This window comes from Lagopus leucura, unplaced genomic scaffold, assembly GCF_019238085.1.
Source record: "Lagopus leucura isolate 7727_CA_CO unplaced genomic scaffold, USGS_WTPT01 Super-Scaffold_100157, whole genome shotgun sequence".
In the NCBI taxonomy this organism is placed as follows: Eukaryota; Metazoa; Chordata; class Aves; order Galliformes; family Phasianidae; genus Lagopus; species Lagopus leucura.
The window spans coordinates 10,010,046-10,029,560 of record NW_024962334.1 but is presented as its reverse complement, the minus strand read 5'-3'; the positions used below and the strand labels follow the sequence as shown (position 1 = coordinate 10,029,560).

At 37.0% G+C, this 19,515-nt stretch overlaps 1 protein-coding gene across 6 annotated transcripts in view; it reads left to right on the top strand.

The window, feature by feature from the left end:
• The window catches only part of NEK11 (NIMA related kinase 11), an 85,639-nt gene that overhangs the window by 59,888 nt on the left and 6,236 nt on the right, over positions 1-19,515 (top strand). For 5 of the 6 annotated variants that reach the window (XM_042889105.1, XM_042889103.1, XM_042889104.1 and 2 more), the window contains 3 exons: positions 650-768; positions 5,311-5,371; positions 11,700-11,796. In XM_042889105.1, the coding sequence (XP_042745039.1) occupies positions 650-768; positions 5,311-5,371; positions 11,700-11,796 (277 nt within the window). The remainder of the gene's footprint in view (positions 1-649; positions 769-5,310; positions 5,372-11,699; positions 11,797-19,515) is intronic. The other variant, XM_042889106.1, reaches the window with a different exon arrangement.

The window sequence follows — 19,515 nt, the reverse complement described above, 5'->3', positions numbered from 1 at the left end:
GCCCCAGTTCCTTCATTCTCTCCTTGTAGGGCATATTCTCCAAGCCCTTCACAAGCCTTGTTGCCCTTCTTTGGACCTGCTCCAGCACCTCAATGTCCCTTCTGAATTGAGGTGCCCAAAACTTCACACAGCACTCAAGGTGGTGCCTCACCAGTGCCGAGTAAGGGCCAGGATTCCTTCCCCAGTCCTGCTCACTGCACCATTCCTGATACAAGCCAGGATGCCATGATGTGGTGAGCAGGACTAGGAAAGTAATGTATGTTAGAGAAAACCAAACTGGGACATAATTTCAGCTCACAAAAGCTGGATTCAGTTGAAGTCTGACCATGCTCTGAGTGAGGCTGAACTAGATGATCCCCTGAGGTATCTTCCAGCCTGAATTATTCTATGGTTCAGTGATTTCATCCGAAACTCAGTATAGATCCTCATTAATTTCTATGTGATGAGGGTGCGACCTTTTGACACAGGCAGTTTTAGCACTATTTATCACGCTATCAAAGATGAAAATTTTAATCTGATAACTTCTCCAACAATTTTCAACTTCAGAATGCGTTGTTATTGACATGAGTGATGTAAAATTCATTGCATCCTTCTAAGATCATGAATGTTGTCTGTCTATGTAATACTATAAACTCTTAATTTCCTCTAGAAATCCCTGAAGACCCGCAAATTGCAGAAGAATATTATAATGAGGAGTTTGAATCCTATTCAGAAGACAGCGAAACAGAGGATGTGGAAGTGTCGCAGACTGTATCAAAGACAAATCAGGTGTGTGTAACCTTTGGGGAAACAGTACACATTTGATGTTTTCTTAGGGAAAATGAAACCCCTTCCAAGATTTTGTCCTTTTGATATTACTTAAATTTGCTTTTGTAAGGAATATGTATCTATATCAGCATCATGAATTAGCTGTAGGAGTATGTCTCAATTATACATATGTATTGCTGAGAAAGACTCCTGCATTTCTTCAAGATTAGGAATCATACTCCCATGAATGCCTTAAAATGGATTGCTATTAGTAAATTTTCTTGTAGCCATAAACATAGAGTGGGGTTCTCTAATGTAATGTTATACCTAGGTTAAGTTAAAGCTGAAAGAATACTTCAAGCACAGGATCTGAATTCTAGGTCTAATTCCTGGGGAAAGATTGGCACCTCTAGATGCCCTGTCCTCTTGTCTGTATTGATCATATTCTAGTGTAGTATGATAACTGTGAGCATTAACATCAGCAAGTCTCAATCAGCACATCTGTAAAATTTCCCAAGAATCTTAGAAAGTCAATGAAAAGAAAATTTATTATTGAAGGACTTAAAGTAGCTTTAGCAGGTAAGGTTGCCACAAGAAAATCTCAGTTTGAAGGTTGAGGATTATTGGAAAAGGCACCTAATTTAGGTCTGATCAGAAGGGATTGCAATGAATCCTGTCTTCAGTGATCAAGTCTCAGTGAAATTGATTAACTTAAATGGCCAAGTCAGTTCTGAAAATGGATCTTCCTAAGGCATTCAGGAACAATTATTTTCCACCCTGGGCCGTCAACTTAAAACATTTTGCTGCAGTGCTTCTGAACAATACTGTCTGGTTTTGCTTAGGATGGCAACTGTTATGTGGAGTTAATGTGCAAAATCTGCAGAGTAGAGTATGACGCCATTTACATTCTAGGAAACCAACCAAGTTTGCTAAAACTCTTCATTAAATTATGAATAATTTTTAATATTGTTTGAAATTTTTGAATTAATAGGTTCTTTAAGATGTAGTTTTTAAGGCAGAAATTAAATACCTGTGTGAGAAATCAGAATGCTACTTTTGCCACATAGATGGGGAATCCTGAAATTCTCTAAACCAGTTGAACTTGAAGTTTAGTCATAAACACCTCATTCAATCTAGAAATGTCCTCTTAGCTTTCAAACTAAACACATTGCAATTTCTAACAGCAAATTCAATAGTGATCTAAAGAAATAGTTGGAAACCAGTGGAATATCTGAGTCAATGCTTTGTTGTTGCAATTTTCTGTGTCTGTGTTTACTCACAACACTCAAAAATACAAAAACTCTCTTGCTTGAAAAATCTACCACAATGGAATCTTAAAACTAAATTATTGCTCACTTTTATCAGACTTTAAGTGTTGTTTTTTTCCATTTTTCTCTTTTAGAAAGCTGCTCAAAATTTTCATTCAACTTTCATTGACAATATCATTAAGTGTCAATCAATACTGTTTTTGAACAGGCAGACTGCTGCTTAGAATTAAAAGGGCAGAAGATAAAAATAGATTTCTCAATAACGCAGAATAAATTGGGTGTTGGCAGCTAGATTTGAGCAATGTCATTCAGTCATTTTGTAGTGATTCAGAATTTAGTGGTGACAAGAATTGATGCTAGGTTGGAAGAGCTGTCCCACTCATGTCTCTTGTCAGGATCCAGCCCCTCCAGGCTGTGTGGTTTTGCTTTATTGGCAGTCTGTGTGCATGCCATGCATTGGTCCTCTGCAAATTGGCTTCCCCAGACTGAGTTGGAAAGCATACCCTCTTAGAGCATTTGTCTCTCATGACTTTTTATCAAAGAAGCAAATAAGCTGACCTTATTTTCCTTCTTATTGACCAGCACCTTAAATAAGGCAAAACTGGGGGTATGGACACAATCACCTTTTCTTTTTCTTAGGAATTGAGAAAATTTTCACTTTTCCTTTTCTTGAGTAAAAAATTATGCGGGAAGTGTGAAGACAAAGCAGGTTGGACTTAGCTGTACGCCCATGTCTGACCTAACTGGATATAAACTCTGTACAGTTAGGAGAAATACACATTTTTAGGGAATAATTTTATCTTGGCAAAAACACCTAATGTGTGGGTCAGATAGAATATGCCGAGAGGTACCTCTTTCTCTCTGGTGATTGTAAAGAGATTCACAGTTATTAGCATGCATGAGGCATCTTCATTCTGGATGTCAACAGTTACGTGAGATGAATCCCACTCAAAGGTAGGTGGTATCATGCTCAACTTTAATAGTAAGCTTCAAATCCTACCAGAATAGACTTGATCTTGCTAGTATATAGCAGGGCATTGCTTTAGCAGTCATCTACTTAATGCCAAAACTCCCACTCCTATTTCTATGATAGGATTCATACTCTTTAACTCTTTCTTCAAAAATACCTCCACAAATTAAGCTTTTGAAAGTCAATCCACTATAATACAGGACAAGGACCTGTAAGGTATTTACCTTCTTAATCATTGCAAACCTCTCAATTATCTAGTGTCAAGATTGCTTTACTGATTAATTTTGTGCAGATGGAGTCCAGAAATGCTATGTCTGGCAGTGCTTAATGGTGACCCCATTACTTACTTCAACCAAAAACTAAAAGAAAAACCTCTGATATTTGTGCAGTAGTTCAAGCAGTAGCAGGGGGTCAGACAAGTAATCTAATTGAATAACAGACTGGGATGCGTGATGTTGAAAGGGATTGAAGCTCTTAATTCCTGCTATGTTAGACTCCCACAGATGTCATGACAGTCACAGTAGTGGCCTTATGAAATGATACCTTTCATATAAGAAGGTGGAGTCAGGCACTTAATCGGTATAATTGAAAGTTTGAGGATGGAGCTGGAACATCTACTTTGTAGTTATTGGTAATTTTCAGTACAACTTGTGTGATTTCAACTGCATGGTCTGCTTGTAGATGTGGAATTTTCACCAGTGTTAAGTCCTCACACATGTGAGCATCTCATCTTGGTTGTGTTGGTTGTAACATTGGAGTTCAGTGTCCTTTTTCCTTTTCTTTTGCAGTTTATATACAGATTGCCAGATTTCAAGCAAAAATTTGTCAGTTATGTTTCCAGCTTCTTGAGCCAGTGGCTCTTTTCCATTTTTTAATTATTCAGGGTTTTTTTAGGAACGTTTCTAATTGCATGAGAAACAACATGAAAGAGAATAACAAACTATTTCTAAAAATAAATTGGAAAATATGAAACATAGAAGGAGTTTCATTTTGAGAAGTTAGCAAACCATGAAAGTTTCACATTTGCTTTGATTTAGCTGAGATGCTTTTTATTGCAGTTTATCGCTTTGATCTTTGTGTTTTCTTTTAGTGATAATTTTAATAGCAAATTAGCCCTCTTCATTATTACAAATTCTAGTAATACAGTACATTAGCTCACTATTTTCAGTTTCCAGGCTGCCCCTGAGATCAGCAAGCCAGATAATCAACTGGCATAAATTATCGTAGCTCCAGTGATAGAGTATGAATTATCATCACATCTCCATTGATTTATAGATCCAGTGGATCAGACTGTGCATTATTACCCCAAAGCTGTTCCGCTAGGTTCCTAGTGTCTGACATGGCATCCTTAGTATTGCCCATTGCTATTAAATTATTTCATTCGTTCTGAGTTTGAAACGTCCAAGCATTCATCCATGTTGGCTCTTAAGTATGCGAGTGCTTCTCTTCTGTGCTTCTGTCAAATTCCCTTTCCTATTCTGTAGGCTTTTTAAAACCACAGGCTTCTCAGTATCTTTGTTGGATTTTTCAGTGAGGTCAAACTTTTGACGTTCATTTTTAAATAGTGAAGGGATGCCATGTTGTCACCCTGTTGTCACATGAGGTGTGATAACAGCTTTTAAAAACTCAGGTTTTTCTCTTACATTCAAATGAAATGTGTTGTGCTTCCTAGAGCACAATATTTTCCTAATGGTCAGATCTTAAATTTCATCAATGTACACGAATGACATTTCACATGAAAGATATCATGGTAAAACTGTTAATTATCTGTCTTGCAATAGAAAACTTAAAATAGAAAAGTGCAAAAATCATCTCCCAATTAAAGTTTCAATTATTCATTGTTAGAAGATATGTGAGTAGGTGCAATTACATGAAACGTAAGTATTACTTTGTAGTGGTAAATATAAGTCTTAAGAAATTTTGGAATAGTTATGAAATCTATACTTTCCTTTTCTAATCCTGTTGTAGGTATTTCTCGGATAACCAATAATAATATGCTGGTATGTTTTGAAATATTGCACACCAACCTCATCAATAAACATATTCTTTAAGCTACATGCATAACTGTCCTACATGTTTGTGTTCTGCTGGACATCTGACTTAAATAATTGCTTTTACATAGCACCATTCCCAAACCTACTGTTTTAGAGGAAGAAGATATTTATTAAGTTGTGAGAAATATATTCATCTTGTTGTAGTCTAGCACTGACACTCTTTGGTGTAAGTAATATTCTTTATGTTTGTAGGATCATACCACCAGTACAGTATTTTTTTATTTAGGATTTTGGTCACACTAATGCTGTTTGTTATTTCGTTTATCCTCAGGACAGTGATATTGAAGCAATGGTCAAGCATTTGGAGAGCATCCTAAATAATAGCTCATTGGGTAAGATGATATTTCTTCTTTAAATGTAATACCAGCAGTTATTAAATATTCTTATTCATCACATTTCCATTATTTCCATTTTGCAAAAAAAAATCTCAAAAAAGTGATCTTCCTGAAAATTGCGTTCTTAATCTACTACTAATAAGACAAAATGAATTTTTAGAAGTTTGTTATTGTTTTTAAACAACAACAAAAAAAAGATCCAGATTTGGATAATGTATATTCTACCTTACATTATTTCAGTATGGGTATAGGAAAATCACTGAGAATTTCAGTTTGCAATTTAATCCTAAATTCTCCTGCAAATTCTCTCTATAAATCTAGAGTTTCAAACTCTATTTCTCATACTCAAAAGCTGAAAAGAAGCTATAAATGAAAGATGGCTATCTACTGGAGCTGGTGTGGCCACTGGAAGACTACAAGTTAAGCTGTGCCAGTAGCAGTCTGTGTGTGGGTAGCCTTGATTTGGTGCCTCATTTACACTCAGTCGTGATAAACTTGTGACTTTGAAATGAGAAGCTTGGGGTATCCTCCTTGCAGTGGTTCTTCCATTGTTGATCTCTGTTTCACCCCAACTCATGAGCATGGAATGATAGCAGAGAAAAGTTAAGAAAAAAAAGGATATAAGGGAGTAGTCAAAGGTGTGGGCATCACACTCATAGTCACCCTCTGGTCACCTTCTGAGTTCCACATCGGGGTGATCTTTATGACTGAATGAAAGCCTGTTATCATGTGTTTGCCTTCACACTAATAGATCCCATGGTTTTCAAATTTTGCACTTATTAATAAATTTGCAGCCCTGTTGTCTGCAGGAAGTTTACAGAAGTGGTAATGGGTACAAAATGTTGCTCTATGCTTCAGTAATTTGTTTTCTTAATGCAAGAGAGGAATTGCCCTAATGGCTTCTGGGAATAATCCAGAGTATTGTCCAAAGCCAAACAATAGCATTCTTTGAAAAATAAATCTTAGTTTTAAAGAGTTTCTTGGCTTCCTCTTTTTCTTTCAATATGAAGAAAAAGAAGATGCCTTTTAAAATTATGATATTAAAGAATTAAATTATGATTTAATAATTAAAAATCATCTGGCCACTCTGTACTGAAACTTAAAGCCTTTCTCAAAGCTGAGCCAGCAATTAGATTTGCATCATCAGTTCCAAACAAATACCTGTGATGATAATATGACAGAAATCTGCTAGGGTCCCTTTTATCTTTGTAAGCTCAGTATTGCAGAAGAGCTTTGAATATTTACTCTTTTATGTTCTTTCAGTGTCAAGCTACAAAGCTGGAGAGAGTGCAAACTGTCTTTAAAATAATCTTAATCTGTATCTCATCTTGTTAACGTGCATCTTAGTCAGAACTCGATGAGCCAGGACTATTATTTTTTATGTCAGGATGTAAAACCTAGAAGCATTGTGCTTATTAACCAGAAATGCTTGTATCATATTGTTTGGTTGGTTTGTTGGTTTTTGGTTTTTGGTTTTTTTTTTTCCAACATTCTCACTGTAATTTAATCATTTTTCATTAAAAAAAATCAATTTATGATATGAAAAGTTATATATATATATATATGTATATATATATATAGAGAGAGAGAGAGAGAGAGAGAGAGATAGATAGATAGATAGATAGATAGATAGATAGATAGATAGATATTTCAGTTGTGTTGTTACAGGGAACTCTTAAAAATGCACGGTGACCATTTTCTTAACAATTGAATCAAATAATTATTGTTACTGTAGGTCTAATAATTACAGAAAAGAAAGAAAAAGAAAATGAATAAATGGTTACAGCTGTTAAAAAAAAAAAAAAAAAAAAAAAAAAAGGGCTCTCTGTAGTAATGCACTTAATTTTTTTTATCCATGCTTCTTGTAACTCCTGCTTTACCTGCTGTTGTGTCACCTTCCCGCCGGTATTGATGCTGGTAACTTCAGCCTAGCATGACAGGGGATGTGGAGCCCTCAGCACATGCAGTCCTTCACCAGGAATGCTTCTTCCTCACTCGAGGATCCACTTGGGGGAGTTTTCTTGTGTTTGCCAATGTTGTTTTTCCTTCACTGGCCTTCAGATTCCTGTCATATCAAAAGCATTATGTGCGTTTTACATAGCTTGGATGTTTTCTTTGTTAACCTTAAGTGCTATAGCTAGTTTTGCCCATTTCCAGGTCTTCATTTCTTTAACAAGTAGAAAGTTGTAGACATGGGGTCCCCAGCTCATGCCTCACTTCTTACAGTTCCTTGCCCATAGCCTCATCTTATGTCTCTACATCTCAAAGTTTCTGTATCAGGCAGATTCCACATGAGTAACTAATGGTTTCTACTATCCATCTAAAAAGTCTGGTTGTAGAAAAGAGAAGTCTGTTTTGCCCAGCTAGGTTGTGGATGTCCCCTCCTTGGAAGCGTTGAAGGCCAGGCTGGATGGGGTTTTGAGCAACTTGTTTGAGCAACCCTCTGCTATAAGAGGTGTCCCTGCTTATAGCAGGGGGTTGGAACTAGATGATCTTAAAGACCCCTTCAAACCCAAACCATTCTATCGTTCTGTGATACCAAGAATATAAAGATAAGTGGAAATAAAACTAATAGCCCCAAGGTCCTTAGAACTGCAGTTACAACTTAAGCTATTGAAATGAAGCTCCAGCTGGGCAAAACCTGACAGACCTCAGTGCTGAAGTCTTGCAAACCCAGACCCAAGCCTGTGGGCTGGCACTAGCACTGGCAATACCATGTTGCTGGGCTGCAGACCTGCAACATTATTGTAATAACTGCTCCTTAAAACAGTAGGAATTTCATGGCTGTGATAGGGTGGCTGCAGAAGTTTGACTGGTCTGAATTTATCACAGATTTTTCATTGTTAAAGGAATCTTAAAAAAAAAAAAAAAAAGTACAATTTGAAGCATATCTTAGAGAACATCTGAGTACATACAAGAAAGGAGCTACAAAATGAAAGGAAGTTTGAAAGACTACCTCTAAGGTTTACTGAGTCAGCTTAAGCAAAGGGAAAGTTAGAGGCAATTTGGTCAGTTTGTCAGTTTTAAAACATTATAAACTCAGGAAAATACCTGTGATTCTGAGGAACTTTTCAGTCTTAGAGAAAAAGGCATTGGAGGATCTCATGTAGAAATGAAAGCTGAAAAAGCAGATCCAAACCAGTAGTCTATGATTCGGTGGAGATAATTGTTCCTTAACACATAATGAATTATCAAGAGAAGCAATGGGTGTCTAACACCAGTACTTGGGGTTTTAGCAGAAATGTAGGTATGAATTCCTTTAATACATAACATACAGACATCTCATCAGCTAATCATAATCATCTTTTTTTTTACTGTAAATATCTATGAGTAAATGTGAGCAGATATTTCTTTCATCTTTTTTCCCTTTGACAGAGTGAGAAGGATGCAGTGAGTGCAACAAAACTGATACTCCATGACCCAAGAGGACAATTTTGCCTCTTGTTTTCTCTTAGGGACTGGAAGACTATTCATCTTTGAAATATATATAGGAAATGAAAGTACTCAGCTTTGAAAAGTCACTGTTTTTGTTTTTTCATTTGATTTAGTTTAACTATTCAGCAACGGTAAATTGCTTAACAATGCAAATAGTTACTTGGCCACCTTTTGAAGAAGCATAGTTATTTGTTCTGTAGATGTATGGGTAGGCAGACTGTTGCAAGCTGGGAAGCTGGGTGCAAAATATATTACTGATCAAGTAACTGCTTCTAAGAAAATCCCTGTGATACAGAATTTGGTGTGGGTTATGAATCACTCTGGGAAAAGTTTTGAGGCTTTTCATAGTAGCAGTGTGAAAAGCTGTTAGTGGATTTCACTGAGAGCTCTTTTTTTTCATGAGTAGCTGTACCTTTACAGCATCCTATAATCTGTAGTCCTCGCAGCTGCTTCACAGTACCCAGAAGATCATATTTTATGAAGAGGAAGATAGATATTAGTTTGTGTTTAAAGAGGAAGCATTTCTTGGCCAACTGCCAATGTTGAAAGTAGGCAAAGTAAGAATTATTTAGACTGGAGTCCTAAAAAAACAACAAACAAGAAGGATGTCTTTAATAATGAAATGTCAGAAGAAAGGGAGATAAAGTATTGTAGCAATAAATAGACTGAACCCACTGAATAGAAAGAGTTTGCTGTGCTCTTACCACGATGATATATCCTGTAATAATAAAAATATCAGAATTTAGCTGGGACCTGTGGTTAAATGTACTGTCTTGAAAGAATGCAAGGTTTACGTTTTCTTTAGACCACTCGTGTTCATGGCAGAAAAAAAAGTAATTGTTTTTGAAGTCTGACAATGATATCAAAGCCCAAGTCCTTACATCTGGACCTTAATTCCCTGCCAACCCTGAATTCAATCCCTGAAAAGAGGAGTGAGCCACCCAATAAGTCATAAGCATTGCTTCGTAGCACTTGGATCATCCTCAAGTCCACTCTGGATACCTGAATTCTTTGGTGCTGCTGAAGTAATTGAATGCTTAGAGATCACATGATACACAGGATAAAATAGATGGATATACATGTGTAGTGTTAAAGCAAGTCATCAGGATTTTTTTTTTCAGTGTATGAAGTTATTGGTTGCTAGTGAGAAATGAGCTTGTAAATTTTCATCTTGTAAACTGTGTTAACTGTATGTCAATTTTAATATGTAGGCACCAGATAACTGTTGGCCATTAGATGGCAAGAGAAGTTTGATATCTTTTTTAAACAGTCCAATGGTTTGTCCATAGCCAGAGAATGAAGTCAGTGATCCATTTCTTCTTTCATCTATCTCCATGACTGCTTCCTATGTTCACTTGCAAAGCCCTGAATCTGGGAGGTGCTCAGATGCTCACTGTGAACAGTTCAGCTGAATCCTCCATGGTAGAAAATTTACTCTCAATATTCAAATTTACATGATCAGAATCTATGATCATGTAAGACATAGGAGCCTAACTTCTGGGAAAGTCACGATTCTGCATTCAGGAGAAGCCTTCTGTACTGTCTGGGGATGTCTTTACTGCTCAGAGTAGAAGGGTAGCTGCAGGCTCCTTCTGGCTGTACATGATCAATGCTAATGTAATCCAAGCTAAAACCCAGTTAAGTCCAAGTTAAAAACACCTGCTTGGAGAGGAGATTGTTTATGTAGCCAAGGCATGGCTTTAACTTCTTTGTGTGACTTTTGGCTTATTCATGTTCTGTGCAGAACCCTATTGTGGCTGTTCAGAACTTACGTGCTGTATGCCACAGCCCATGGATTTACAGAGGAGAAGTTCCAGCATCATATACATTCTCCTCTTTGGGGAATTGGAATCCTAATGCCAAATAGTTTTGCAGAAAAGAACTAACGTATCTGCTTTGCTTGGGTGAAAGCAAAATATTTTTTTTTCTCCCCCAGTTACAAATAAATGAGAGGAGTATGCAAAGGGAGTAAAGGGAAGAACTGAGTAAGCCAAAAAGAGGGAGCCAAAAAAAAGCCAAACAGGAGAATAATGAGAACAAACTGGCAAATAAAGAAATTTTGTCTGGAAATCAAGGGGGATTTTAGCCAGCAGGTCACAGTGTGGCTCTGGAATCGTCTTCCAGTGGGAGCAGTAGAGGCAATAAGTAAATAAATCACTAACTTGAACCTCAGGGCTTGCCAGAGGTTGGGCAGGGGCTTCGTGTGATGCAGTGGCAATGTAAAATTGTGGGATATTTGAACTGACAACTCTGGCAGTCTTCTGTGATTCAGCAGCTCTGGTCTTGGGTCATTAAATATTTTAACAGCACATGAACTATGTGAACAGGAGGTGTGTGTGTGTGAGCATTTGCATATGTATATATACATATATATAGTCACAGATATACTTACATGCAGTATTTTCATCTGAAGAGGAAAGCAATGCCATAAGTCAGTTTACTGTCTGATTGGTAAAACACTGTGAGTTTACAGAATGATTGAGCCGAAGAAGAGACTTGCCTATTAGGAAGAGAGTTTCTGCTCTTTCTTACAACTAAGTGCAAGAACAATGTAAGAGCATAAATATTGTCCAAGTAAATCTCATTTTGTTGAATATTTGTCTGTCCCAGCATTTCCTTTAGTAACTGTCTTTTCTACTGTAATAGAATAATTCCTTCACAGCAGGAAAATTCATGTTACAATTCTGGTGCTTTTGAGACATAAATCTACATGTCACTGCAAAAGGAGTGCCCTTAATGTGTGTTTAATGATCTAATTCATCTTTACCTAATATGGCACTACCTTGTGAGGAACAGGAGTTGTCTTCCTCCTCCTGACTGCCCTTGACTCTGAAATAGTGCTCAGGGGATGAAGGTGAATGAGGTTGTATGTCTGTGCATTGATCTGTAGGTTCGGCAACTGTCACCAGCATGGCTCCAGGGGTGCCCCAGGGATTCAGAGCCCTCAACAACACTATGGCTGAGACCAAGTTGAACCGCATGAGGGAGTAAGTAACATTTTTTTTGTGTTGCCAATATCTAGGCAAAGAAGATGCATTTCAAAATGGCAGAACTTAAACAAAACTATGTTGTCTCCCCACCCCAAAAAATCCCTAACATGCTAAGGTATGTTTTACAAACTGGATACCTACTTGCCTGCACAGAGGTTGAAGTTTGACAGTCAGATCTGATTGTTTTCTTGTAATCTGCACTATCAGTGTCATCTTTTCCAAGATCTAGTTTGTTTTGGCTGCTGAATCACTGAGCTGCAGATCTTCGTGTTCCCACCAGGTTTGCTCTCTCACCTGCACTTCATTCTAGCATGGAAAAAAAAGGTTAAAATTTGTTTCCTATAGTGATACGATGATTAAAACTAAATGTCATTGCTGTTGCCTTGGGTTTTCAAATGAGAGAAGGGAAGTTGCGTGCACAACTCCCTTTGAAACTCAATTGCTTTCACCATCATTAACCATCACCTGAACTGAATCTTTCATGAAGATTTCAATGTCTTTATAAAAAAAGATCTGTGCTTCCACTCTGAAGTGTACTGGTTGACATATCTTGAGTTTCTTCCAGTAAAATGTCAGTAATTTGTTGCTTTCTAAGTTTTATTGCTCCCTAATCTAGGTACTGAACTGATAATCATTATACTATTTATTATTTCTGAACTCAGTTTTTCTTTACAGTATTGAAACATTCAAATTTCAGATTTTAAGCTCCTTAAAAAAAGGGCATTTCTATCTTGTGTGAGTGGACAGTATCAGTAATATGCTGTGTGTTATCAGAGTCCAGACAGTTAATGCTCCTGTTTTCATGATTCCACTAAAGAAAATGAATGCAACTGTAACTGTATTGATGCCAATCACTGTTTATAACACATCATGTGTACAACGTGCTGTATATTCAAGAGAAATAATCTGATTTACTCCAGTTAGAAGCTTCTCCGTTTTATGATATTCTGATAAACAGCTGTTCCTTGGGTTTCACCTCATGGTTTAGTCCTTATTATGAAACTAATCAGCAGGTTTCACAGTATCTGATTCCTCTCCATTCTCTTTTCGTATAAAGTCCTTTAAAAAAAACATCCAAAATGCATTATGTTGCAGCAACTAGTTGCAAGGTGAGGTTGTTTAGTCAAAATACTCACTGGTCTTCTAGCCTTCATCTTGTATTCTTACAGTTACAGGATAAACCTTAACTATTTGAGCTTCATGGTCATTGTCTCTAGGGCTGAGGTACAATTAATTCACGTCTTGAAATCACTTCTGCTTTTCACTGCTGTCTCTCTATTTTCACAGTTTGTTGGTTCTGATAGGATCAGCCTGTAATGGTGTTTAAATGCTGAAGAAATTGGAAGTGCTGTTGTATTGTCCTTTGGAAATTACACATCACAGTGTAGTTTATAAAACAGTCAAATGCTAATGAAAAGCCTGATTTATTTCAGTATTTACATTCAATGCATTAGACCTCATTGTTCTGGAACACTTTCCTTGTCATCTAATTCCTGAATGAGAATGGTCAGCTGCCCACTCAGCTGGTGTCTTGAGAATAACCAACAGACAGTATCTGTGAGCCATACTGTAAGCCATTCTACAGTAAGAATCATTAAGAGAAAAACTGGAGGGGAGTGTTGCTTTGGTTTTGCTTGTTGTGATTGTTTGGAAAATAAGGGTATAGATTCCCTGTTGTGAGCTGTAATAGGTAGTTTAAAGAAGTCTGCCTATATATGTACTCATGTTACTGTGCTTTCTCCTGAATAGTATGACCATGTGATATCTGAATATCTAGATATCTAAGTATGTAAAAGCATGTTCATTGCTTGGATATCAGGCTATTAAGGAACAAGTAAGTGAGCGCAGTACCCAGCACACACATGCAAAAGGAGATCCTTGCAAATTCTCACATGCATGAGAGAATGCACATAGAGCACAGTGAGAGAGTTTTCAGTGGGGAGAAGGAAGTATATTTATTCAAAATGATGTGTGAAGCTTCATCTGCTCTGTTCATCCATCAGCAAACTTCACGTGGTGTGTTGTACTTCTCTTTGTCAGAGTGCCAATTTCAGAAGCATCTGCTGTAATCTTGTGCAGGGCTTTATATATATATTCATGTGAGGGGGCATCACGAAGTTGTGCTGAAAGCCTTTACAGGAGTGTAGAAGGAGGAAGACATCGATGTTCTGAAGTACTGTAGGTAGGTGTCCTTTCTCTCCTGTTTTAACTTTAAAAAAAAAAAAAAAAAAAAAAAAAGCTTCACCTATAGACAGCTTGATTCTGTTTCTTTTAGTCACCAGCTTCCTTCACTATAGTTCCCAAATGTTTCCTCCAACATCATCTTACCAATCCCATTGCATTCCCTATTTCAGCATTTTGAGTTGTTACCCTCTCAGTAAAAGCAATGATAAAGTCACCCAATTCAGTGACAACAATTTCTAGTTTATTATACTTCATATCAGGATTCATTATAAAGTTTATAGCAGCATAGATTTAACTTTATCTTTCAAGTAGAGTTCATTCTGTCTGCAAGATTTCTACTTCAATGCTAACACATTTAATAGTATAGGATCTTCTGAGGTGTTTATAAGAAATCTCAATTTCTTGAACTAGCTGCAAAGGTTATCTGAGCTTTTTCTCATTATGCTTCTTCCCAGCTTTGCATTCTAACTGTAGGAAGTAAGCCAAGTATACAGAGTTCTGTGACTCATACCGTTTTTATGCTTAGGAGCCTTGTTAGATGTAGGAAACAGGAGTATTTTCTAACCTGGCCACACTCTCATTCTCATGGTTGTTGCTATCACAGATGGTATTTCCTGCTGCAGTCTAAGAAGCTGTACTCTCACATGTTCTCTAGAGACAAATTGTCTTCACCAGAGAGAGAAATGAGGAAAAAGGAATGGCAGTTTCACTGTTGCTACCCTATAGAGATGCAGTTATGCATCTCAGAAGAGAGCCACATTGTTCTTCGGAAAGCCCCTGAAGCTAAAGCACTTTTTTCCATCTGATCAAATTGTTATACCAGCTGTAAGGTTGTTTTTTTTTTTCTTTCCCCCCCACTGATGTCCATAAAGCTTGTTAAAGCCTCCTTTACAAGATATCCAAAGCTTTGTCAGTACTCATTACCTGAAAGATTGACGTTGTCCCTGGGGAAAACTTCAGAATAGTCATTGTAGCAAATGCTTGTTTTCTGCTTCTGAAAAGCTTGGTAGGTAGAACTGATGAACTGATGGCTTTCTTCAGCAGCACTGATAGCTGTTGTAGCCCTTAAGAAGCTATGGAGGTCAAAATCTACTTTAAAAGATATAGGCCCATCATGTTTAGATACATAACTGGAAAAAAGATTTTATATAGGAAGTGTAGCATCTCCCTTATGAGGAAAGGATGAGAAAGCTGGGTCTCTTTAGCTTGGAGGAGACTGAGGAGTGACCTCATTCATGTTTATAAGTACATAAGGGAGAATGGAGCCAGGCTCTTCTCAGTGACATCCAATGATAGGACAAGGGGCAATGGGTGCATGCTGGAACTTAGGAGGTTCCACATAAATGCAACAAAAAACTTCTTCATGGTGAGGGTAACAGAACACTGGAACAGACTTCTCAGAGTGGTTTTGGGCTCTCCTTCTCTTCAGATATTCAAAACCCACCTGGACGCATTCCTGTGTGACCTGATCTTGGTGTTCCTGCTCCAGCAGGGTGATTGGACTGGATGATCTTTCAAAGTCACTTTCAATCTCTGTGATTCTCTGATATTCCTTTTCATCTTGGTGTATCCTACTACAAGGCCCTTCTTTCCATGTAGCTGACTATCTCAGATGGCTCTTCACAAGCGTATGAAAAATCTTACAATGTGCTTGAGATCTGAAGTCAATCACTAAAGGGCTTCATGATCTAAAGGTGAGAAATAAGACAAGTGTTTACAGAAATTTATGGAAAAGAAGAAGCCTTATTTGGGGCTTTGGTGCTGGTGCTTGTATTCACAATTGCACCTCCCTTTATTATGTAGTACTTGCATCCTGGCTGTCCAGTGAGGGGAAGCTTCCTTTTGAAACCTCATTTGAAAATTCATTTTTTGGGCTTTGAAAAATGAGAATTTGTGTTTTACAGAGTAAGGCTTTTTTGTTTGGCTGTTTGTTTGTTTTTCATAATGTAATATCTATGGAATATAGGTTGTATTTTGTTCTCTCTGCACTTACAATATAAAAAGAAATAAAAATGAAAAAAAACGAGGAAAAAACTGTTAGTACAGAGTACTTTGTGCTCCTTTGTGGAGGTATCCATGAACACATACAATGAGTCATTTTAATAGCAGTGAACTTTAATATGCAATTTAGAATTCAATAAAATATATGTCAGTAAAAGGAAAAGGCTTTTATGCCCCAAATTTTAAATGAATTAAAATCCTTTAGCACAGCAGTAAGCACCTCTTAGTCAGTCCCTGAAGTCTTACACACAGCAGTCTGCCATGATCAGGCAAAAGACTTCATCATCACCTGCTGAGTGTAAGTGAAGCTGTCTTTCAGAAGTCATGAAGAAAAGGCATATAGTGATATTTTTCTTCTATTCCTGTGACTGCTCATAACACTACTGGTTAAGACTCATGAACAGTATGCATATATACTTCTTTTGCTTGTGACATTGGCATCAAATGTATCGTTCATCTTAAAAATTCATAAAGAAAGGTCATACTGAAGTGATTGAATGGGCACTGTGGCACAAGTGATTGAATATTCTGTAACATTAGTAGTCCTAAAAATGCCTGAAGTGCAGAAGACTCTGTGTACATTTATTTCTGCACATTTTAAAACTCTTGTTGTAAAGAGACTGGCTGTTAGTGATTTATTAGATGTTGGATGGACCTTCTTCAGAGCCAACTCTGAGCCTATTGGAAATGAGTTTGTTATTGACATCATTGAGGACGTCTTTAGGTGAAGCCAAATGCAAGAAATACAGAAAATCTAACTGGAGTTTTAGACTTCAAAAAAATACCTCAGAGAACTTTGTTTGCTATTAAATGTCACATTGAAAGTATTATGACGTAAATGTACCTCAGGACTAAAGTATTTTCTTGCAGACAAGAGACTTATTTAGTATTGCTGCTGTCTGAGCTGTGACTAATATTTGTAGCCAGGTAGAGGACATTATTCTTGAGGATATTGATGCTGTAATGTTTTTGAGCATGAGATTTCCTCTTATACATACTTCAGTTATTCTGTTTAACACTGTTTTCTAGTAGTAATTTCAGTGTTGTGATCACACAACAGCTTACAGTATAAATGTAGATTTTTACTTTCCATGGGCTAAACCAAAGTATTAGCTGCATATCCATCCTCCTTGTCACAATTTTTATTGCACTTCATTTTCAAAGGCCAGTCTCCACCTCTTGGTGTTAAGGGCATGTTAGTGTCCTAATCTCCAGGATTACTTGCTCTAGTATTTCTGGAGTACTATCCCTCTCATTCAAACTGAGTGCACATAGAATTTCATCCTTATAACTAGAACAGTGATCCTTGGTATCTAGATTCATCAGTTTACATCTTCAAGATTAGAGTGGAAGGTAAGGAGGGACGTGAAAGTGTGTAAATCTTGGAAAATCTGTTGTATTCATTTAGGCCCTCCCATGCAGGAAGTAAATCACGATACTCGAATAGATCCAATTTCAAGAAATAGTTCGTTACTATAACTAGAAAACTATAACAAGAAAAAGCTACTCCTTTTCTGCCCAGTACATCCAGAGTCACACAGGGAACAATGGCAAAGGAATTTGTGAGGCTCATGTTTCACATCTTCAGGTTGAATGTGTTTTGTGCTGTAACGTAACAGAATTTCTGTACTATTGAGTTGCAAATGATGGTATCTTTAAAATTATTAAGATGCACATCCAGAGTATTATAGCTATTTGCCTTCAATTTTAGCAGCTGCTCAGTTTTTCCTGTTATTCTTTTCAACAGACCTTCACCTGATGTACTGTAGGAGGGGAGAGAGAACTATAGCAGAAATTGTGCTGGTTCTCCAAAATATCTGAGCTCAGCAAATCTTGCAAGTGATTCATTATTTAGTTGTTAGGTGGGGATGTACTGATTATATAGATCTCAAAGGACACCCTGCCAGCTATGAGCATGGTCAGAATTTACCAGCTGCTATTGAAAAGTATTTGGCAAGAACTGTGCTTTTCCCCATTTTTTTTTCTTGTTTTCCTTTGAAGTTAGTGTATATATTTATATTGTTTCACCTTTATGATTTTGGAAAATGGGATTCTGATTTGAAGTCCCAGGTCATTAATCCAAATGTCCTTGGATTTTTACCCAGTCTGTAGAACAGGACGTGTTGACTCTGGTACAAAGCCCTCAGCCATTTAGCCTAAATTAAATCAATACTGTGTTATTTGCTATATGTCAGTATAAAAATGTCCACAAGTATTGTTATCATAGAATCATAGAATGACTCAGGTTGGAATGGACCATAAAGATCATTGAGCTCCAACCCCCTCCCATGGGCAGCATTATGATGCACTTGGAATAAGTACAGGGAGCAAACTTGGTAATGGGTCTATTAGCCACTATACAAAATAGCACAATTTAGCTTTGATGTGATTTCTTGGGATGCTCATCCTGGTGTTGATTTTACACATTGTTGAGCCTCAGGTCCAGCACTTAAAATGAACTGTAAGATTTTATGAATTTACTTGGATATGTTAAAAAAAAAATCAGACTTTTTCACTTTCTTTACTGGGCTGCATTTCATAGATCAGTGTGCCATTCTGTTATCCTGAATTTTTAAGGATTTTTTAAAATGGATACTAATGTCACAATTGCTTTAGCAGTAGAGAATTTTCATCCAGTCTGAAAATTGTATTCCAGTTACAAAACACATAATTATTGATGTAGAATCATCCATTTTAAAATGTCAAGTAGCCCCGAACATTCAAAACATTACAATTAGACTAATACATCTTTTTGTTTTGCACATAAAACATAATTTCCCTAGTTTGTCATGCTGTGCATACATCATACATAGACTGAGCTATTCAGTTTTCTAGTGCCTTAATTTTGTCAATCATTTCCAAATGTGAGAATACTCTCACATGCCATTAATTATATAGTCTGTTTTCAGTATAGATACACTTAAAAAATCTTGACAGTGTTTGCTAGATGCAGCATAGTGACCTTCGGAGGTTTATTAAGGTACGTGGAAGTAATAAGGGTAGTGAATACTCAAATGGCACTCAGCAAACCCTTCTGGAAAGAGGTTAGCAGTGCAGGCTGCTGTAATAAAAATAGACTCAAAGAGAACTTCTTTGTTCATCACATATTTTTTTTCCCACTTACTTCTCTGAAAAATCAGAGCTTTTTTTTTTTTTTTTTTTTTTTTTTTTTTTCCCCTACCTTATGGGAAATTGGTTATACACATAGCTCCAGAGGGAGGGAAATACTCTGCTGAAACTCCTGCTGTCTCCCATTAGAGACAATGAAGACTATTTTAGAGTAATGAGTATTTGGCCTGTAATTTCTACCAGTTTCTCCCAGAAGACAGATTTTATCCCTGAGTGATTGATTTATGATAGTATTCCACTTGCTGAATCATTCATATTCAATGAAGACTTAAGCGCTCAGTGCAAATTAACTCACTGGACAGGTTGCTTGGAGTTCTGGGGCCAGGTATTTTTCATAAAGCACAAAAACCCCCCACCATTTCCCATTCTCACAAACTCTATTCTGATTTCTGGAGACAGAAT